Source organism: Poecilia reticulata, chromosome 15 (genome assembly GCF_904066995.2).
Source record: "Poecilia reticulata chromosome 15, P_reticulata-male-v2, whole genome shotgun sequence".
In the NCBI taxonomy this organism is placed as follows: domain Eukaryota; kingdom Metazoa; phylum Chordata; class Actinopteri; order Cyprinodontiformes; family Poeciliidae; genus Poecilia; species Poecilia reticulata.
Genome location: NC_088844.1, coordinates 5838959 through 5860533, shown reverse-complemented (window position 1 = coordinate 5860533; position 21575 = coordinate 5838959). Strand labels below are relative to the sequence as shown.

The 21575-nt window shown below is 41.7% G+C and overlaps 1 protein-coding gene and 1 long non-coding RNA gene across 4 annotated transcripts in view; one reads left to right on the top strand and one right to left on the bottom strand.

The window, feature by feature from the left end:
• birc6 (baculoviral IAP repeat containing 6) overlaps positions 1-21575 on the top strand; it is a 76357-nt gene that overhangs the window by 52675 nt on the left and 2107 nt on the right. For all 3 annotated transcript variants that reach the window (XM_081616382.1, XM_081616383.1, XM_081616381.1), the window contains exons 63-72: positions 1063-1227; positions 1764-1929; positions 9537-9759; positions 10056-10201; positions 11041-11151; positions 12138-12355; positions 13219-13380; positions 14401-14478; positions 16958-17146; positions 20065-20199. In XM_081616382.1, coding sequence (XP_081472508.1) covers positions 1063-1227; positions 1764-1929; positions 9537-9759; positions 10056-10201; positions 11041-11151; positions 12138-12355; positions 13219-13380; positions 14401-14478; positions 16958-17146; positions 20065-20199 — 1593 coding nt within the window. The remainder of the gene's footprint in view (positions 1-1062; positions 1228-1763; positions 1930-9536; positions 9760-10055; positions 10202-11040; positions 11152-12137; positions 12356-13218; positions 13381-14400; positions 14479-16957; positions 17147-20064; positions 20200-21575) is intronic.
• Positions 3702-6820, bottom strand: LOC108166965 (uncharacterized). Its single transcript, XR_001777362.2, has 2 exons — positions 5776-6820; positions 3702-4721 (listed from the first exon to the last, which is right to left on the bottom strand). It is a non-coding gene; the product is annotated as an uncharacterized LOC108166965 (long non-coding RNA).

Here is a 21575-nt window from a genome sequence, read left to right as displayed (position 1 = left end):
AGCAACAGTCCAGTGCTGCTTCTCTGTAGCCCAGGTCAGAGGCTTCTGCCGCTGTTTCTGGTTCAAAAGTGGCTTCACCTGGGGAATGCGGCACCTGTAGCCCATTTCCTGCACATGCCTGTGCACGGTGGCTCTGGGTGTTTGTACTCCAGACTCAGTCCACCCCAAGGTCTGGAATCGGCCCTTCTCCACAATCTTCCTCAGGGTCCGGTCACCTCTTCTCATTGTGCAGCGTTTTCTGCCACACTTTTTCCTTCCCACAGACTTTCCACTGAGGTGCCTTGATACAGCACTCTGGGAACAGCCTATTCGTTCAGAAATGTCTTTCTGTGTCTTACCCTCTTGCTTGAGGGTGTCAATGATGGCCTTCTGGACAGCAGTCAGGTCAGCAGTCTTACCCATGATTGCGGTTTTGAGTAATGAACCAAGCTGGGAGTTTTTAAAAGCCTCAGGAATCTTTTACAGGTGTTTAGAGTTACTTCGTTGATTCAGATGATTAGGTTAACTGCTCGTTCAGAGAACCTTTTCATGATATGCTAATTTTTTGAGATAGGAATTTTGGGTTTTCATGAGCTGTATGCCAAAATCATCAGTATTAAAACAATAAAAGACCTGAAATATTTCAGTTGGTGTGCAATGAATCTAAAATATCTGACAGTTTAATCATTACATTATGGAAAATAATGAACTTCATCACAATATGCTAATTTTTTGAGAAGGACCTGTAGTTCAGATTTGCTTGACTGAAGCAGGGACTGCAAGAGTGAATAAATGAACTGAACAAGTTCGGGTTGCCCAGCAGAACATTACTGAACAGGATTTGGATTGGGGACAATAATGTTGTTCTGCCTGGATTAATATAAAGCCAACAGGTTCAGTGATCAATAGGAGACAAAACAAGACTAAGTCAGCCTTGAAATTATACAACTTTGCACAAAAGTGTGGAACAAATAGTGTTAAATAGGAGGAAACTTGGTTAATGGACATGGAATATAAATAAATCCTCCACCTGTTTGTATAGTTTAATTCTCTGTGTGCGTGTGTGTGTCTGTGTGTTTCCAGCCGCAGATGTCCAGTTGTCACAGTGGTGGGACTAGTGAGGAGCAGCAGCTGTACTGGGCTAAAGGAACTGGTTTTGGTACCGGCTCTACAGCTTCAGGCTGGGATGTGGAGCAGGCCCTTACCAAGCAGAGGTTAGAGGAGGAACATGTCACCTGTCTGCTCCAGGTAAACATCAACTTCCCTCTGCTCATCTGTGTTTTTTAGATTTTTATTTTAGCAATACTGTGAGGATTATTGTCTTGCATGGGCTGTTGGTACAGGAAGAGCTTCCTTGTTGGGTCTGTAGGCTATCTGTGTAAAAGTGTGCAAGGTGGTTTAGGGATGCTCTCACATTCAGCAGCTCAGGCTGCATTTATGTCTTACACCCAAATACACACCCAAAACTTATTGTAAAACAAGAATTTTTTTCTAAATTGACATGTTTCCATTAAATTATTTTCAAAATGTGAAATTGCTCAATTATATGGTCAATGGAAACACAGCTGTTGTTACTGGTGTATCAAAAACCCTATTGAAAATAAATGCAATGCAAATCCTGGTGGGTGAGCAAGTAAAGCCTGGAGGCCCACCAGGCTTATAATACCCTGGGGGAAACCCTGTGTTGAAAAAAAAAAAAAAAAGTTATAAACGACACATGTAAGATGTTAGCTAAGGGGCTGTTTTGAAGCTAAATGGAATGCTTGTTGTGTTGGGTCCACCAGGTTCTGGCCAGCTACATCAACCCGGCGGGCTCCAGCAGCCATGGCGCCGATGCCTCTGCAGACAGCAGAGTCCAGAACAGCTCAGCTCTGCCGCCAGTGCTGCAGGAGCTGCTGAGCCAGTCCTGCCTCATCCCTGCCATGTCCTCCTACTTACGCAACGACTCAGGTAGGCGCCATGTCTCTCCAAATAAGCACTTGGATAGACAACGGGGTGGGGGAGGGATGCCCATGCGATCAAGTTCTTCTTTCTACCCCACATTTCAGAAATGGTTGTGGTTACAGCCAGACCAGAACATCAGCATTACCGTTTTTTTGCTAAACGAATTACATTTCAAATTCATCAAAGTGTGATAATTGAAATAGGTCTTTTATTCGTCTTTAATTGTATATCTGGTAAAAGGACAATGGTTTGAGACGTCTTACTCTTAAGGGCTAATTTTCAGATGGTTCTTCTAAGACTGATTATATTTGGGATGAAGATCTGTTAGCATTTGTCCTTTGATGCTCTGTGGCTTTAGAACCCAACTCTGGGTTGGAGTTGCAGTATCACTGACAGGGGAATCTCGCTGTCTACATTCTGGTATGTTTTGAATAGAAATGGGCTGATTTTATGTTTTTCCTTTTGTGATTCTTTCAATTTCTACATTAGTGATGCAGAAATTTGTGTAAACAGAGCAGAGCATAATAAAAACAAATTTTTATTTGTGAATTAAATGAGAATTTGATTGTGTTCTTAGTAATTGTTTCATTCGGGGAATAGCTTTTTAACTGCTGCTGTTGTGTAGAATATGGGCTGTTTATCCAGGTGAAAGACAGATTAGCGGTATGGTAAATGCTGTGAAGTTGAAGCTTATTGATGTGGTGCTGTATATGTAGCACATGCTCTGGTAATCCCTCGTTTCTTTCCTTTGCCTTGTCCAGTCCCCGCCTCATGGCGGACTGGAGCACAGTGCGCAGCTCTACCTGTCTGTCATGTGCTGACTTAATTTCTGTGGAGATGAGCCTGGTGACAGTCTAAAGCTGAGCTTCTGTAGTCTGACTGCAGGTTGAGTCTGTTTGCAAACTGGGATCTGTTTAGTCTGCTGCTGTTGGACTTAACAGTTCATCTCAGTACAGGACTCTAAGCTGCTTCAGCATCATCTTCACAGGGTCTTCTGTCCTTCTGGGCTTGATTCACACATTTGATATTGACTGTACTTGCATATAATTGTTGGAACAGATGACGGGAGCACATTTTTTCCCTGATTTTATTTTATTTGTTTGTCCTTTGCTTTGTTTCAAAATGTGAGCAGTGTTTTTCAGGTGTGGCCTTCAAATACGTCCATAGGTGTGACTCCAATTAACCTATCAGAGGTTTCTGGAATGGAGCCCAAAAGGTGTTACCCAAGTCACACAGTTTAAAAGACAGTTACCTCTGACACTAAATGTATGTAAACAAGAAGATAAATTCCTTGACAAATACCAGACATGACCTCCCGACCCCCTCGGGAGGTCAGGAGGTGCTGCTGGACTCCAGCAGCACCTGTTCACGCCATACACACACACTATTCCTGTGGATTTACTTTCATTTATACCAATTCATCCTTTGAGCTTGAGTTGGGGATTCATTTTGCTAAATGAATAAAGGCACGAGAAGTCATTACCATAGTTTTTAAAATCATAGGTTACATCTTAATTTCTCTAAAATGTGCACAATGTTGTTTATAGTGTTCCAACTGTCAGTCCATCCCTTGTTTCCTTTTATTTCAAGAAGTAAGGACTTGTTCTCAATAGTTTACCTGGTTGAATGAATGTTTCCCTCAAAATTCAGCCAATGTCCATCAAACCTAACCAGGTCAGAAGTGAACTGCCCACTGCTCACCCACCTTTCTCTGTTACCAGCAAAGCTTAGGCCAGCCATCACAGCAATGGTTGCGGTTTATTTAGTAAACTGCATCATTGATCTGTACATGTAGACTTTATTCAGGTAGTCATAAAAACAGCATTGGTAAAATGGAGAAAAAGTTACAGAAACTGACTCTTCAAAAGTAGAAGGAAAAAAAACCTATTTTCTGTAAGGGTTTCTGGACACATCCTTCATCTTTTATGAATATGAACAAAAATACGAGCAAAATAAGTTTGCTCGTATTTTAATACATAAGTTACTTTTTTTTATCACAATCTTATCTTTCCCCTAAATTCTTACCCTCTGTAAAGATGTCCATTTACAAAAATAGCTCCATGTGTGAACTTTTAAATCTTGGAAATGTTTTTTTGTTTTAACCCAAGAATAGTAGTTTATTTTATTATATTTTAGAAATCAATCTTCTTCAGGATGTAGAGCTGTAGCAGGAGTTTTCCTGAATGCCATGTGTATTGTGTGTGTGTGTGTGTGTGTGCAAGCGTGGGTGCGGGGAGTTCAGGAAGTGAGGAGCGGTGCTGGTAGAGTGGGCCTGACCAATCACTCCTCCAGGTTTCACTCTGCGCTGTGGAGGAGGACGACTGTAGAATTAAATCGAGTTCAGAGTCATCCTCATTGGTCCAACAGTCCCAGATGCCGGTAGCCAGAAAGCGTTTGTTTCGGGTGGACTCCCTTTCCTCACGTGACTCGTCTCGCATTCGCTTTGAGCCCTTCGTTATCTCTCCAGCTCAAACATATGGTGTGGCGATATGGCTTCCTCTTTGTCATCTTCAGCCACTTTCTGTCGTTTCCTCCATCTTGATCTGGGATAGGTGTTCATGTCAGGCTGCAGTTTTTCCTAACGTCTCATCATTGATCAGTGTTATCCAGTCATGGGATTCCATCCTCTCACACTGTGGTGTAAATGTAAACGAAAACTATCACAAAGAGGTTAAGGAAAGTGCCAACGATGCCCAGCATGGCCAAGATGGACTCCTCCTGCTCCTCTTTGGCCTCCAGCGCCCGCACATCGTCCAGCGTGATGACGGTGGTGCCCATGGTCCTGTAGCTCACCTGACCTGGGATAAGAGAAATTTATGGAGGCCATGTTAGACACAGAACAGCACTGCTTAGTTTGACACAGAGAAAGGCCGAAGTTATATTCTGAATCCTGGTGTTTCTGATCTGGAACAACTGGAATTTAATGTCAGCACAGACTCTGGGATGAAAGCTTTAAAGCGGTGACTTCCTGCTTGGACCACCATCAAGATGGCCACATAATGAGAAAGTTCATGGTTGAACCAGAGTAACGAGAAAAATTCCCCATATAAACCAAGCAAACCTACTCTGATAAAGCGTTAAAAAGAGGATGAAAATTATATTACCGCCTTGAGCATTAAACACCGATTGAAGTCCAATGGGTGACGAACAGGGACGCATCTAACAGGTTCAAGCTAACAAACGGGGCACTGTGTCAAGAAATGACAGACTTGGAACTGATTCTGAGAGAACTAAAAGGATTTGATCAAGAAAATAAAGAACAATTAGAGACAACAATAGAAGAAATTGTAAAGGCGAATACCAGAATGGACGAGATGGAAGGGTGTATTGGGAAGACAGGATCCAGACCATGAAAGAAGTCATCACGGCTATGCTAAAGTTACACACTAAGCTGGGGGACAAATGGCTGGATCTGGAGAGTCGCTCTGGATGCAAAAAAAACATAAGGGATCAGAGAAGGAATCAACATCGGTGATCTCATTTGTGAAAAATTCATTCCATGAAGGTCCTGAGTTAAATGATGCTATGACCAACCTTCAGATTGAAAGCTTTAACGCTCTCTCAGTGGGGTTCCCCCATGCCGAATTAGAAGCCTGCGCAGCTGGCTGTTACTGATTAACATCCTCCACTTGATCAAAGATGGCTGTTCTCAACAAATCTTGAAACTTTCTGTTGCACATTAATTTCCTGTCATTCTGGTAATGGTTCTACTGCATTGTCATTTTTTGTGTGAGCCAAAGAACTGCTCAGGATTAATTTTTCTTTGTTATATTTATTGCCTCCTTATCATTTTTGGCACAACTTTCCTGCTGTCCTTGAAAATCAATTCAGATAACTGGGAAAGCAGCTTACCTTAAGGCGTTTTACGTACAAAGCATCATCCGGAATGCTGTTTGGGACCTCAGAGAAGAAATGTGTGTGAAGCTGCTCCAGGCAGCGACAGAGGGGTAAACAGGGAGAGACTGGGTGTGTTGTCACCACCTCGGTGACGGGGGAAAGGAGGCAGAAACAGAAACGGATCCACGGCAAATTCCCATGTTCCTCAGCACCAGCTGCAAAACCCTTTCGCCCCCCACCTTCCTCTCTGCTCCTTCACCCTCACTAGTCTCTGTGGAGTTCCAGTCAGCAGGCTGAGACTCTGGCAGCAGGGGTCTCACCTACTCCATCTCAGCCCCTCACACACTCTGCTCATCTTTCTTTGTCTGCTCAGTCTTCTGAGTTCGGCTACCTCACTCTGCCTAAACTCTGCCACAGAAACCCGCTGCCTTCTTCCACAGGGTCTCCATAAACCCGCACATACTCAGCTTGATGCTGCTGCTGCTGCCTTCATTTCTGGGGGTGTCATTGGAATGTGAAGCCCCGTGCCAGCGCTTTGCATCGTGTCTGTCGGGTGAGCTGGTGGCATGTCGCTGGCAGCCAGCACAGGGGAGAACAGGCAGGTCCACGGATTGAGTCTGCTGAGGAATATTCCAGAGGAGAGAGGAAAATCCAAGATCTAAATTTGCAGAGAAGCGAGCGCAGCCTGAGTCTCTTGTCTCAGTAGATGTGCTGGAAGGAATCACCAGAGACGGCAGCCTTCCGCTAGGTCTCCAGCAGTTAGGCACCGGGGACGACGGTGCATTGCATAACCAAGCAGAGTGGAGGGAAGGAAAGGAGGACGGTCCTGATGGTTGTGGAGAGGAATGAAAAGGAGCATGAGGACGAGAAGGAAGGAGGGAGGGGGGGGATTTGCTCAAGCTTACAGTCGTCTCCTCCTCTCCCATTGCTATGGGGGATGACATGCACACACGCTCGTACACACATGCTTAACACGCTATCTTTGTGGGGACTTTCCACTGACTTCCATTCATTTCTACATCTTAACCCTAACCATTATATGCCTAATCCTAACCAAAATTCAATTCACATCTTAGTCCTTAACCCTAACCCCTAACTCCTAAACAGCATTTCCCCTTGTGGGGACCAGGCTGTCAGGAAACTTGTTCACCGTGGCATGAAATACATGGTACATGCACACACACTCATAGCTTCCACCAAAACAATAGGCAGCTGCAAAAAGGCAAAATGAAGTGAATCCAGCCCCACTGCCTAACGTTCCATTCAGGATTCCACCAAGCCCACCATCAGCTATGATCAGTGAGGTAGACCTGGAGATCAGAGGGATGGGAGGGGAAGGACGGATGAATGTGGAGGACGATGAAAACCTTGAGGAAAACAAGTGGTGGACTGGACTCATTCTGTTGAATTCTGATGTCTGGGGGCTTCTTGACATAAATACTCCATGCCTCACTTTGATTTCTGGAACAGTTTCTCTGCACTTAGAAAATTGTTTATTAAAATGAAAACTTTTTCAGGTTGTTTTTCTATGAAGAAAGCTTAAGACAAAAATATACGAGATACACAGATTTTCATCACACAAGATTTCTAAAGCAGTCAAGCTGCTATATTTTAGTGTTAATGTAACTTGAGTATTTCTCAGCTAGTGTGTATTTTGCATATTGTTTTTAATGCAGCAGCAGATCATTTTAGGAACTTGACCTGGAAAAAAACAAATCGGTTAAATGTAACCGTCTGAATATTTCTGATAATAGCAAAGCGCTTCAGGCTACTTTTTCTCCTTTCGCATGCTCCTGCCTTGATGCACACTCTTTCCAGTGTCCGCTGAAGCAGAGTGTGTTGGCGGAGACATGTCACAGTCTGACTCTCATCTGTTTCTGTGCCCTGCAAGGGTCACAAAGACCTGACACTGTCCAGCCGGGAGCTTGAGTCACAATATAAGCCACCCACTCAGTGCAGTGCGACCTGCACGCTCACTGCCTTCCTTCCCTTAAGATATCAGCACACATACACACAGCATGCCGCTCCCCACACTCATTCTGGTTGGTAAAGAGCTTGTTGTTTTTGACTCGCGGTGAAAATGTTTTTCTGTGTGGTCTGGGGTATGTTGGCACCAACCCTGTTTTCTCACTGGGTTGGTTAGCCTAAGACATGAAGAAAGCACAGCAGTGGCTGAACCAGGGGTATGAACTTGCATCATTAACAGGCGTTCATCATCGTTATGATAAATCAAAGTTCCTATCGTAATTTATTTTAAATAAAAAGTATAAGTGATGCAATAAATTCCCATCCCCACCATATAGCTATATGTAAGACTTGATGCTCTATGGTAGTGGAACCGTCCCTTTAGACCTTCGACAATGGTTCTTAATAAATCTGGCTCAAACTGACAGAGAAGCAACTGCTATTATTTTAAATGTAGATATAACAAATGGAAGTTTTAGTTTATTTTTAATGGAATAATGACATTTAATTTCTTTAACGAATGACACCATAAATAATTTTTAGATGTTTTCCTTCTCATTAGGTTGGAGACAATGTGCTTTTGTTTTTAGAAGAGAATGTATCAAATTTCTTTTTGCAAACATCAAATTTTTCTGTCTTTTTTTTTGTCTAAAACTGTGTTCACACTGCAGCCTGAAGTGGCCCAATTCCATTTTTTTTGCCGTAATGTGACCTGTATCTGATCTTTTCACGACAGTCTGAACGGCACAGGTCGGATTTTTTTTTTTTTTTTAAATGCGACCCAGGCCATTTGGATATATGATAAATATCCGATCTCTTCAAATAGGACCCAACGTCCAGGTCGCATTCATCCGACCTGAACATCATTGATACTCAACAAATGTCCCTAGTCTGCATTCTGATGCATGCAAGCGGGAAGAAAAACAACAAGCATGTCCGACTATAATGAGGATTAAGTTGTTAATGTGCCGGTGTTCTATCGGCTCCGGTTTGACAACTTCAAAATCGTAAGCTATCCTCCACCATTAGCATCCTTGTTTACTTCCGCAAACACTGAGAACTTCTGGTTTTTTATGGTGGTTGGCAAAAGACTGAGCATGCGCTCTATGTGTGACGTTACTGCGCCCTCTACACTTTCAGGTCGTTTGCCATTCACACTGGAGAAACACATACAGGTTGTACATTTGGAAGTGTGAACGACCACAGCAAAAAAAATCTGAATTAGGTCACTTCAGCTTGCAGTATGAACGTAGCTTTTAAAAAGGAATAAAATGGTGGTTCTTAAAAAACTACGACAAAGTTCTTCAGGCGTCCCTAAAAAACAATACATAATTCTTTTTTAAAATGGTCAGGTAACACTAGAGGCTGTACAGGGTTGTATTTAGTTGGACAGAGGTAAAAATGGCTCTGTGCATAAAAGCTGCAGACCCCTGAGCCAGACGATCAGAAACTCATCCTGTTCAACAGCACAGCAGCTCAATGCAGTTCTAATGGGAATCCCATTTCACTGACTGCAGGAAGATTTATGGTAGTAAAAAAGTGAAAATGAACTTTTTCTCTGAAAAAGCCTCAACTAGGTTTGAAATATTATTAAAATGGCTTTCTCCATTCTAGTTGCAAGCTTTTCAGCACTGTAATCTACCAGTGTTGGCTATAAGCCCCTTCCTCTGTGAGAAAACTGTTAACTGTTTGATCCCTGTTCTTCTGCCTTCCTCTGCCATGGTAACTGTTTCATCCCTGTTTTTTCCCTATTCCTCTGCTATGGTAACCATTTCATCCCCATTATATTTTTTTGGTCCTTCTCTCTGCAGTTCTGGATATGGCTCGCCATGTTCCACTGTACAGAGCACTACTGGAGCTGCTAAGGGCCATTTCCACCTACACAGCGTTGGTCCCACTCCTGCTTCCTCTGTCTGGGGATCCTGGCCAAGAGGAGGAGGAGGAAGATGAAGATCATTCTGAGGGACAGACTTCTGTAGGCATGCTGCTGGCCAAAATGAAGACATGTGTGGACACGTATACAAATCGCCTCAGGTAAGACATGATGCATAATGCCAGCTCAACATCATTTTTATCACTTTGTTTCAATTAAAATGTTATTTCATGCTCAGCAGACACACAGTTGCACACTTTGTTTCTGGAACAGAATTGTGCTCAAATGTTTGGCTTCCATTTGGAGAATCCAGGCACAGGTCTTGACAGCAGCTAAAAATGGGTTGTGCCTTCATTCCAGTGGCCTCAGAACAACATTGTTTGTTGTAAATCCATGAATCAATCTGATGAAGAAGACCCACAGTGAGACCAACATGAGTGTGTTTTGTGTATTCCAGGTCAAAGAAGGATAAAAGCAAAGGTGTGGTGAAACCAGATGGCTCGGACCCAGAACCTGAGGGTCTGACCCTGCTGGTGCCAGACATCCAGAGAACAGCTGAGATAGTCCATGCAGCTACTACCAGCCTACGGCAAGCCAATCAGGGTGTGTTTACACATAAACGAGCACTTTTCAGTTTTCTCTAAAGCTTGACTTTTAACACATAAAACATGTTTTCCATACAAAATCTTCGGTACTCCATTTCAGAGCTAAATGTCTCTGGATTTACATTTCAATGTTTCTCTCTGTGATGGCCTGACTTTGTCTTGCCTATGTGATGCAACAACACACCAAGGAAGTCTAAAAGCAAACAGAAGACTCTTGACTTCTGTTTGAGTCCTGAGACTGAAATCTGCCATTAGCCCCATAGAAAGTCCATGTAATCATCTCCTTGTATAGCTAAAGACTGATCTGAATAAAGGGCCACATAGACATGTGGAGATTTGCTTCAGATGTGCAGTAATAGAGTTGGAAGAAGATTCTTCGACCTCGTCATTAGTCAGACCCATCAATAAAATGTCCAGTACATGATGAATCATTGCGTCTTTAAAGTTGACAGGAAACTTGAAAATGTCACTTTATAGTTATGCATTTTTGGAAGATTGGAAGATTAATACCTAAACAACTACAAAGTCTTTAAAAAAGGCAATAATAATAGAAAAAAGAAAAATTAACAATGCGAAGCCTGGTGGGGCCACAAGGAAAAGCCTAGTGGCCCGCCAGGCTTATAATGCACTGAGGGAAACCCTGATGAGTGTCCAATAAATGGTGATACTTTTATCCCAATTCAAAACATCCAGGAAATTCTCAAATTTAGCCTCACTATTGAAATAAATGTTTTGTGTTGGTATTGATGTTGGATGATGGTTTGCATGTGAGAAATATATGTTTGATATTTATGTTGCATTGTATTTAATATTTCTCATCCTCATTGTCTTTTTAAGAGAGGAAACTAGTTGAGTCGTCAAAGAAGGTGTCGAGTCGGCCCAAACCGCTGTCAGTTCTCCGCTCCTTGGAAGAGAAATACGTTGCTGCTATGAAGAAGCTCCAGTTTGGTGAGTTCTGATCTTTGCCTCTGTGGTTTGGTTTTAATACATCTTGCTACTTTATGCCTGGTATGGTGCAAGAGATGGGCGATATGGCTTTAAAAAAACTCCCCATTTCTTTATGCCAGATTCAATTTTAATCTTTTTTTTGTCTCGCTTTGTTTTCTAAAATATAAATTACACATATCAGAAAAGCTTTTAAAAAGTGGCTTTTATTTCAGCCACTCCTTCTGTGAGTTGTACGACAGAGTAATGGGGTCACTTTTGTTTAATCGTGAGGATATTGTTATAGTATTACCAGGATAAAGATGCTATATTACCAGAAGAACATCTTTAAATTATGAGAAAATTGTAGTTTGTGTGATGGGACAAAGTTTGGATAGAAATAGTCATCAAGATCTGACGTGTCCACCGGACTCCATGTGTTTTTCTTTGAAATGCTCAAGATGTTGCTCAATCGCTTCAAAGTCCTGCTATTGACTATAATTTGATTCTATTGTGTTAAATTTCCTGATCTCTAAATCCAATACCAAAGTGGTTCTGATATAAATTTTTGTGATGAAATAATTTAAAATTCCCTCCTTCTTTCTCTGAATATACCTTATTCTGGTAATATTCTAACAGTTTTCTTGCATTATTTCAACTTTGTCATGCAGCTTTATTCTTCTGTTACATTGACTATAGTCTTATAATATTATGACGTTATTTTTTTAATTAAAAAATTCAAAAATCATAGAATGGACCTAATACTCTGTCATAGATTTGACCTGAATGCAAAGTCCAATTAAGTAGAAGCTGTAAAAAACTCTTGTTGAATAACATGGCTGCCCTGAGCTTGCTGACATCGCTCTGAACTATGAAAACTCAAAGAGAGCATAGGTGGAAAAAAAAAAATCCTGAGTTTTCCAAATATAATTTCTTCAGAAATTTGATGAAATTAAAGCCTAAGTGATGCAGAACCTTCTAACCTGTCTCCCACCCTCTACCCCACACAGACACGTTTGAAATGGTTTCAGAAGACGAGGAAGGGAAGCTGATGTTTAAGGTCAACTACCACTACATGTCGCAGGTTAAAAACGCCAGCGATACCAACAGTGCGGCCAGATCACGGCGCCTCGCCCAGGAGGCCGTCACCCTGTCCACATCTCTCCCTCTGTCGTCTTCGTCCAGTGTCTTTGTCCGCTGTGATGAGGAGAGGCTCGACATCATGAAGGTAATGTGAAAGCATGAACTCCTCATTAAACGGTTGTCATGTATGTGTTTACCATGCAGCAGCTTCACTGATGTTTGAATGAATGCCCCTCAGCCCATTCTGTGATCAGTTTTTCTTCCCTAAATGTCCAGATGTCTCTGTTTGACTGTGTGTTGACAGCAGGATACTTGGTAAAAAACTCACTCTGAAGGGTTAAAGATTTCCACCATCCTCAACCTCTCACAGCTACAGGTATCAGGAGCTACGTTTTGTTTGGGACTCCTGATACCTGCTTAGCATTAATAAAATAAAAGGTAACCAAAAACAGTTGCTGAAAAAATATGATATACAACTCCAGTTCCATACCTGGAGTGAGTGACATTTCTTGTGTCCAGTGAGACTAAATAAGTGCTGTACAATCAGCTTATAGTATTGCGTCATGTGTCCGCTGCTGCTGTCCATCACTGTCCTGGCAGCTCGGGCACTGGGAAAATGCTGCTGCATCAAATTTATTCAGGTGGGAAGGATTTCCTCTCTGGTGTCAGGTCTTCTGGTGTTTTGGAACAAGCAACACTTTGACATTCTACTTTAGTATAACTGTTGCATATCATCTTCCATGACGATTAATTGTTTACCACCCAGAACTATGTAAACTTTCCCAGTGATGAGCTGATACTGCAGTGTGAACAGAACAAATAGATAATTTTTGTTTCGCTGGAAATTTTTCTGTTGCAATTCTTTTCTACAAGTAATTAAAAAAAAAAAAGTTTATTAGCAGATTTTAATTAAAAACGTTTTACTTCACAGCTTTACAGAAGCGTCTTTGTTTCGCGGGTGGATTGTGTGAATAATGTCATGTTTGCGTCGGCTCTCTGTGTTTCCAGGTTCTCATCACTGGCCCAGGCGACACCCCATATGCCAATGGCTGCTTTGAGTTTGACGTGTATTTTCCCCAGGACTATCCCAACTCCCCTCCCCTGGTCAACCTGGAGACCACCGGGGGACACAGCGTGCGCTTCAATCCAAACCTCTACAATGATGGAAAAGTACGTCCGCCTTTTGTTTTTCTTCTAGTTAAATTCTTCTAGAAAAGTTAATTTCCAAAATCTACTGAGTTCTAAAACTTCCTGAAACCTGACGTCATTCTTTCTCCTTTTTATTTGTGTTTAACTGAATCTTTGGGGTCTTTTTTTTTCTTGTTGTGAAGATGATTACAGTGCAAAATGAAACCTGAGATGTGTTGCCTATCTAAAAACGTCACCAAGTCTTTATGATTTGAGGAGTTATAAGAAGGAATCTTTCGGAGTTTTTTCCAGACATTTGTAAACGTATTCTGCCTCTATGGATTCCTTCATTTGAGAAGAAGGTCCAAACTCTGACGTTCTGCATGAGTTGCTCCTCCTCATGAATTTAACGGTCCCTTACAGCCACTTTAAGGAATTGCTGGGACTTTAAACGTCAGTGGTAGCAATTCATATCAGTGATGGATGAATCATCTAACTGTAGAAGAATTCTAATCATTTTGATGCACAGGGATAAATAATTGTCCAACAAATTGTAATTTTAACATAAACTTTGACAAAGAAGATTTAGTTTGAACCAGCAGGATAGCTGAACGGCTAACTAAACCAGACAGGAGGTTTATCTAGATTCACTTAAGAGATGGATTGATCAAAGGAGATCAGGTTTCTTCACCAGAAGGTTTTCTTTCATTGGCTCCTTACATTTGACTTCCAATTACTTTCTTTTTAAACTCATTGCTGTTATTGAAAGAAGATAACCGAGTTGTATTCCCTCAGTAACAACTTCCGCCACTAAGAGTGGTGTAACCACCATGAACCAGCCATTCAACCACAGTGTGTTTATGTGACCCGACCATGTTTTATTCCTCCATTCTACTGATTGGTGTTGTGTTGTAAGAATCTGAGTGGAAGCAGTACGCTGCATCATTCTAACGAAGAGAACAAACTTGTTTGTCCTCAGCTTATTCCTCAGTCTACTGACTTCCACTTCCACTGTTTTTAGGGCTTTGTGCTCAGACTGATCCCTGAATGCTTTCTGTCCAGGTGTGTTTAAGTATCCTCAACACATGGCATGGGAGACCAGAGGAGAAGTGGAACCCCCAGACCTCAAGCTTTTTACAGGTAACCAGGACTGCTGTAAGCAAATATTTGAGTAATCGAGTAATCTATCGATTATTCTTACATTTAATGAGTTATCGGATTAATAAAATGATAAAACATAACAGCAGTGTTACTATTGGATATCAACATCAGTCCAATTTTTCATATTTGAGCTTCCCTAACAATAACTTTTCTGTAGTTTAGAGAATTAACTTGTAACAGTAATGGCTCACTTTCTAAATTAACCTGAAGAAAAGTCATATAAAAATCTGAAATTATATTCAATTTATTAATAAAGAGGCAAGCTAACAAATACACTGATAAAAAATGTCTATACTCCAGCTTTTGGTTTATGTATTCATCTTCAGTCAGTTTAATAGATGAACTCTCACCTTGCCCAAACATTTATAGTTTTTCTGTCCATGTTAGCGACGGGATTTGACACCTTCATTAGTCACACACAAAAACTCATCTACCAGCTATGTACCGACCGCCACGATGCGTTCCGCCACCCATTTGTTGAGACTGGGATGATATGAAATTAATTTTCTGATTTGACGGTAAAGCAACATATCTAAAGCACAGCCGTCTGTGGTGTTCAGTGTATCTGTTCACACCTGCAGCTCTGTTCCCCACCACCAGGAAGCAGCTCCAGGAGGAGAAAAGCTGCCGTACTTCAGGCATTGTGCCAGTCATTTTAAGGATCCTTATTGGTCCTCTGAAAAACGAGAAAAACCCGGACATTATCATCAATCAATAAACCGCACCCCGGATAAAACTTGAAAATTGGGCGTCATGCTGCTTAACTTAGCTTTCGTCAACAACTCGTAGGCAGAAGTCAGAGCGCTGCGCAATGCAAATAACGACCCGGCCGAACGACCCGGCCGGAACACGGTGTGCTAAATAATAAAACATAATTTAACGAAGCTTCAAGGCAGATAAATTTTCCTCGAGGAATTTTAATAATCAAGGAACTCTAATCACTCGAAACGTTTCAGCATTACAGGTAACATAAACATCTGTCCTGTGGTTAACTCATTAAGTTGGTTGTCAGAAGCCAGAGTTCATCACTGTCCAGAGTTGCGAATTAATATACTTTTCATTTTAACAGTTGACATTTAATTGTTTATTGTGGTACTATTTTAACAAAATGTATACAGACTGACACAGGCCCATCAAAAAATTACAATATTGTGAAAAAGTTCAACTTTAAATTTTCTCTCAACTCAGAAATCTATATTCATTACACAAAGTAAATTATTTCAGACCTTTAGGAAACATGGGCTACAAACGACTTACCTGGACCAAGGAGAAAAACATCAAGGCTGTGGCTCGTGGTCCAAAGTCATCTTTTTCATTTAGTTTATTTATGTAGCTCCAATTCACAACATGTCATCTCAAGGCACTTTATAAAAAAGTCGGCTCAAAATTGAAAAGCTGTGAAATAGCCCTTTATTACACTGGTAAATAGAAAGGCAGCTTCAGTGTTGTTGTTTTTATGATTTATGGAACAGACATAAAACAAAAAGTGAACTACGTAAGTGGTTTGTTGTCAAATGCTGAGACTGTTAATAACACTGTTGTAAAAATTTTGACATTCAAGTCTGGAAAAAGCCTGAGCCACAACAGTCTGAGCGTTTCTTTATTATATGAAGATAAATTATGAATGGTACAGCAGCTCATTTATAGCTATAAGGGACTCCTGGACACTAGTTAGCCACTCTGGACCAGTTTGACACACAGCCACACTGTTATTTGGCCCCGTTCTGCACATAATCACATTCTTTCTCCAGTACATTTATTGATTGTTGTTCAGGGGAGCTGGAGCATTTGAAAATGGATATCTTTCTTTCTTCTTTACAGTCTCCCTCACCCCCCTTTTGCAGAGATGGGGAGTACATAGAGATGTCTCCTTTGATTATTATTCCAGTTAGCATTCTATAGATCAATAATGGAAATTAGGAGGGTGGTGATCTGGAGACAAGGGGCAGGGGGCGGGGCTGGTAATCGTCCATATTTGCTTCAAGTTGGGGCAGACCACTTTGTGATGGATGCATGGGGACTGAAATCTGTTGCTGTCTTCTAAGGCCAGCAGACAGGCCATTAAGTTCACCGCCAACATTTTTGGCTCTGAACCAACAGAGTGATGACGAAGGACATCTTTAGTCTCTGTGGGACAGGCCAAGTCATTTATTGGCTGTTAATGAAAAAGGTTTAAAGAATGCAGTGCTAAAATGTGGCCAAATCGTTCCCTGCCTTTGTCAGACTGTTCTACGCTGGTCCGACTCTGCCAAGATCATTTCATGGGTTTCACAGTTTAAGGACGCCAGACTAATTTACTTCTAGTCGGAATAAAGGTTATGTTATTAAAATGTTCCTCTGGAAGTTGCCTCTTTGTAGCAAGAAGTGGTTGGGATATTTTCCTTCTAGTCTTAAGTAACGCGTTCCGTTCGATTTCAGATAACCCCCTTCTCCTTTGTGGTTTCTAAATCTGCCGCAGGTGCTAGTGTCTGTGCAGTCCCTCATCCTAGTGGCTGAGCCCTACTTTAACGAGCCGGGGTACGAGCGTTCCCGCGGGACCCCCAGTGGCACCCAGAGCTCTCGAGAATATGACGGCAACATCCGGCAGGCCACGGTCAAGTGGGCCATGCTGGAGCAGATCCGCAACCCGTCGCCGTGCTTCAAGGAGGTAAGTCTGGTACTTCCACAAACACAGTTACATCTTTGAGTAGCCATTGGGGTCTTGGGCTAAACAGTTATCTCCTCTTCATTTTAAAGGACAACTGAACCCTTTTCTGGGGTTCAAGCACATATGTTGAAGGAATGTTGTTGTGCATCATCCAAGATTTCTTATGGTCTGTAACTGGTTGTTCTGACTATCAGACACTGACCAACATCTTGTGGCTCTTCTACTGCTTCGCATGATATCACTACATGATGCTAGTTCCTCAGTCCCAGTTTCACCCTTACAGCTTTTTTTCCATTAGAGCTTCTGCCACTACCTCTCCAGGTGTTCTGTGTCGGGTAGCGGAAGAATTTTAAGTTTGATTTTGTTTTCCTTCTTTTACCTTCTTAAAGTAATTTAGAGATCTAGGGGAAAGTTAAGACATTATTTCGAATACTAAATCTCTTAACTTCATAGTATCAGTTTGACATTGATTACTTTTAGAGTCCAAGTGAATATTTATCCCAAATACAAACTCCACATATCAAAGTTTTCCACTCACCTAACCTACCTTTTAGCACTTTGCTAATTTTAGCATAACTACACCAGGCACACTTTAAATGTTCTGTGTAGGACTGTAGACAGTTGTCTCACATCTTTTATTGGTGACCTTGAAAAATCTGTAAACATTTGTTGTAGTTTTCTGGATTGTAAAATGATCTGGTAGGAACATTATTTCAGATTTTATCCTACATATTGACTGTGAGTTAATACTTGACAAGAAAAAAACTAAACTTCCTAGCTACCTCTACTGCTCTTTTATCCGCCTCTATAATAAATCGCAGTGCGTTCCTACAACAGTTGAATAATGACTGCTAGTCACTAATAGGTCGATCTCATCTAGACATCGGTACTGAGTGCCTCGCAGTCATAACATTTTTAGTCCTTATTGCTTTAAATGGTAAATAAAATGAAATGAGCAGACAGGAGTTAGCCTGCTCCGTCAGCAGCGTGCGTGGCTTACTGAACACACAACGTTTTGACTTCTGTCTGCTGTCCTTAAGCGCAGGAGATGAATGAGAGTCGGCTAATGCAGGAGTCCTTTCTGCAGCGCCGCTGATGTGTCCGTCGAGTCCTTCACTGGTCCCGGCCTGTCCCGTCACTCCTCATGAGACGCCATCTTAAGCACTTAGAGTTATGGCACATAAATGTGTCAGTGTTAGGAGTGGCAGTGAGACAGGATTATATTCAGAGTGTCTCCTCTGAGAAAATTGAGGCTCCCCCCCCTCCCCAGAATCACTTGATTCTTGTTGGATTGTTTTCACAGAACCAGTTAAATGTTAAAAGGACTGAATTTATTTATTTATTGCACTTTTTCTGGCTTCATTGGTCTTCCAAAAGCCTGGCCTGCTGTTTACGACTGCAGTCGATACCAATTTTTTGACTGTTACGTTTTTAGAAGGTCACAATACACCTTATCTGTTCCAGTATTAATAGAAAACATTGAACGATCCCCACGAAACTATTTCAAAACTACTAAATTAACCAAAGAAAACAGTTAATTTGGTTTCTTTACTTTTTCATTTTTCTCCAGAAACAGCTCTAGAGAGATGGGTCGAAGGTTTTCTAAATATATCAACAAAGTCAGCACTTCCTTTTATGGCCTTTTAGAGCTGTTGATTTACTTTTGTTTTTGTCTGTTGTGTTCCAAGTAGTTCAATTACCCCTAAAGACAGTAAATAGCAGGACCTGGTGGTCTGTCTGGGTTAAATCGGTCCTGTGTGGCGTCTATAGTTGGATAAAAAATACTGCATTTTCTTATAAATCACTAAAGATGATTAAACATCTACAACGTGAATCATATCCAGACATTAGCTGGGTAGAAGTGTTGTTTTTAAAGCTCTCCATCTGTCTCCAGCTTAGTGAAAAGCAGAGGAAGTGTTTACAACATGTGTGACCTTGAAACGGGGACGGCTGCCACGCCCCTCTCGGTGGAACAGAGGCATCCTTGGTGGTGGGTGGAGCCGAAAGTCAGAAAGAGGAGGATTGATAGCAGAGGAAGCTGAACAGGACAGATAGAGAATGTTTCCTAAAGCTCCACTTTGCTTCTCTTCTCCTGGTGAACGGCGAAGCAAACCACCTCCACCGCCCCCACCACGTCCCCCATTCCAACAACGGAGCAGCAGCTACAGACCCATTGTTAGAACACTCGCTGCATGCTGATGGCACAGCATGAGCATGACGACTGTTGCTAGGACATGGACCAGGGGAGTGGGGGGTTTACCAGACGGTAAAACTGGAGACTTGAGCAGAGCTGATGGGCATGTCGTACTGCCGCATTGATCAGCCTGAACACTTAAAAAAGTGAAAAGGCGTTGAGCCTCATTCACAGCTGCAGTCCTCAGACATGATCAGCTGAATTATGATTCCTGGTAACCAAAACGGACAAGCAGCTCCTTCTTCGCACAAGAACCGTGAACACTAGTTATGGTAGCTCACAGTTTCCACATTCTGTGTTGTCTGTTGAACTACAACCTCTATCAAAGAACCGCTCAGCTTTGAAATCAGAATGAGCAGGGCAGACTTTAGAGGGAACCAGAGGAATGAGATCAGCTGGGAGGAACCTGATTGGTTCATCTCTAACAGGAGTTTCTGTTTGTTAGCTGACAGCACAATGAAGAAAATCTTTGTTCCAGATGCTTGTTTAGCTTCCTTTTTCTGTCGTCAAATCAAATTGAATGAATGTGTGAACCTCCGTTTTCTATGCATTATTAGTGACATTTCTAGCACCATGTGGAGGAAATCTAACCTGTATAAAAATGTCGGTTAGTTGCATTCATGCATACATCCAGACTGAAGCGGACCGTTCAGTCTGGATGTATCAATGCCTCCTGTATCAAGTGATGTGGGAGTGACCGATGTGGTGAACGGTGTGTGTGCAGGTGATCCACAAACATTTCTACCTGAAGAGAACCGAGATCATGTCTCAGTGCGAGGAGTGGATCGCTGACATCCAGCAGTACAGCAACGACAAGCGGGTCGGCCGCACCATGTCCCACCATGCAGCTGCTCTCAAGGTACTCTCACCCAGTCAGAACACGCACACATACAAAGAGCAGTCCAAAAAGCACTGAAAACCCGAACGTGCCTGAGGAAAAGAGCATGTTTGATCACTATATATTGTGTTAACAGCAGTTGGTATTCGTCAGCAACTCACTGGCGTTTTGCAACATAAATAATTATCCAGGCAGAGGACATGGCGCTAAATAGTAAACCATAATTCCTCGAGGCAGATAATTTGCCTGGAGAAATTTTAATAATCGAGGGAATCAAATCATTCAGTGAATCATTACAGCCCTTGTTCAGTTAAATTCAAAATGGTTTCATGAATTATATTCTCATCTACTGTCAGCGTTTTGTTTTGTTTTTTGCCTTATGAATCATTTCTATCCCAGGCCGTGATGATTGGAGGTGAAGCAGGTTTACATTTATTCCATCAGGAGGAGCAGATGTAGTTTAAATGACGGACAGTATTCTTCAGGTTTCTTTATCAGATCCAGACCAGAGGTGTTGCCTAGGTAACCGATGATCCTTGAGCCTGGTGTTGCTGGATAGTGAACATCATCACGCATCAGTGTAACGCCACATCTCCTTAAATTAGAAAAATAAAATTTAGTGGAGTTCTGTTGATAAAAAAATTCTTCTACGTTATGTAGATTCATCACATGATAAGTCTGGAAAACATTTTGGACTGCAGTTAGGAGGAAGACGACTGATTGTCAGATGTCCAGCAGACTGTCCCGGTTAGCCAGGAACCATCTACTGCGAAAGAAGTTGGTTGTTCGCAGAGTTCACATTAATAGAAAGTTCAGTGGAGGGAAAACTAATTGCAGAAAAAGGGCTAAAGTCAACAGGGGTAAGAACCTTAAGAGGAGGATGGAACATTAACTGTCTGATGATGATTGTTGTGGCCATTTATGTTAAATTTAGTGAATTGTAATTTCTATAAATTTCGTTTTCTTATTTGGGCAAAATATGGAATATACTCAAGTTTCTTAAGAACCAAAATCTATAATTAATTGTTATATTTGGAAGTGTTTAGATCTCTTTGGTAACCGTTAGACCCACCCATTCATTTAAGTGATTAAGAACACATCGGGTCTATTGTTTGGAAAATCTCTGGTGTGTTGACAGGAGGCTTTTGTAAAATGATTTTTTTAACCACTTTTTGAACTTGAAACGTCAAATTAAGTTAACTTTTTTTTGCAACTACCATATTTTCCGCACTATAAGGCACACCTAAAAACCTTCAATTTCCTCAAAAGCCGACAGTGCGCCTTATAATCCGGTGCGCCTTATATATGGGCCAATATTGAGCCACAACAGGTCTAGCAGCTACGGTAAGCAGCCGCCGACTTCATTTTCCCCCATAGAAGAAGAAGCGCACGGTGCA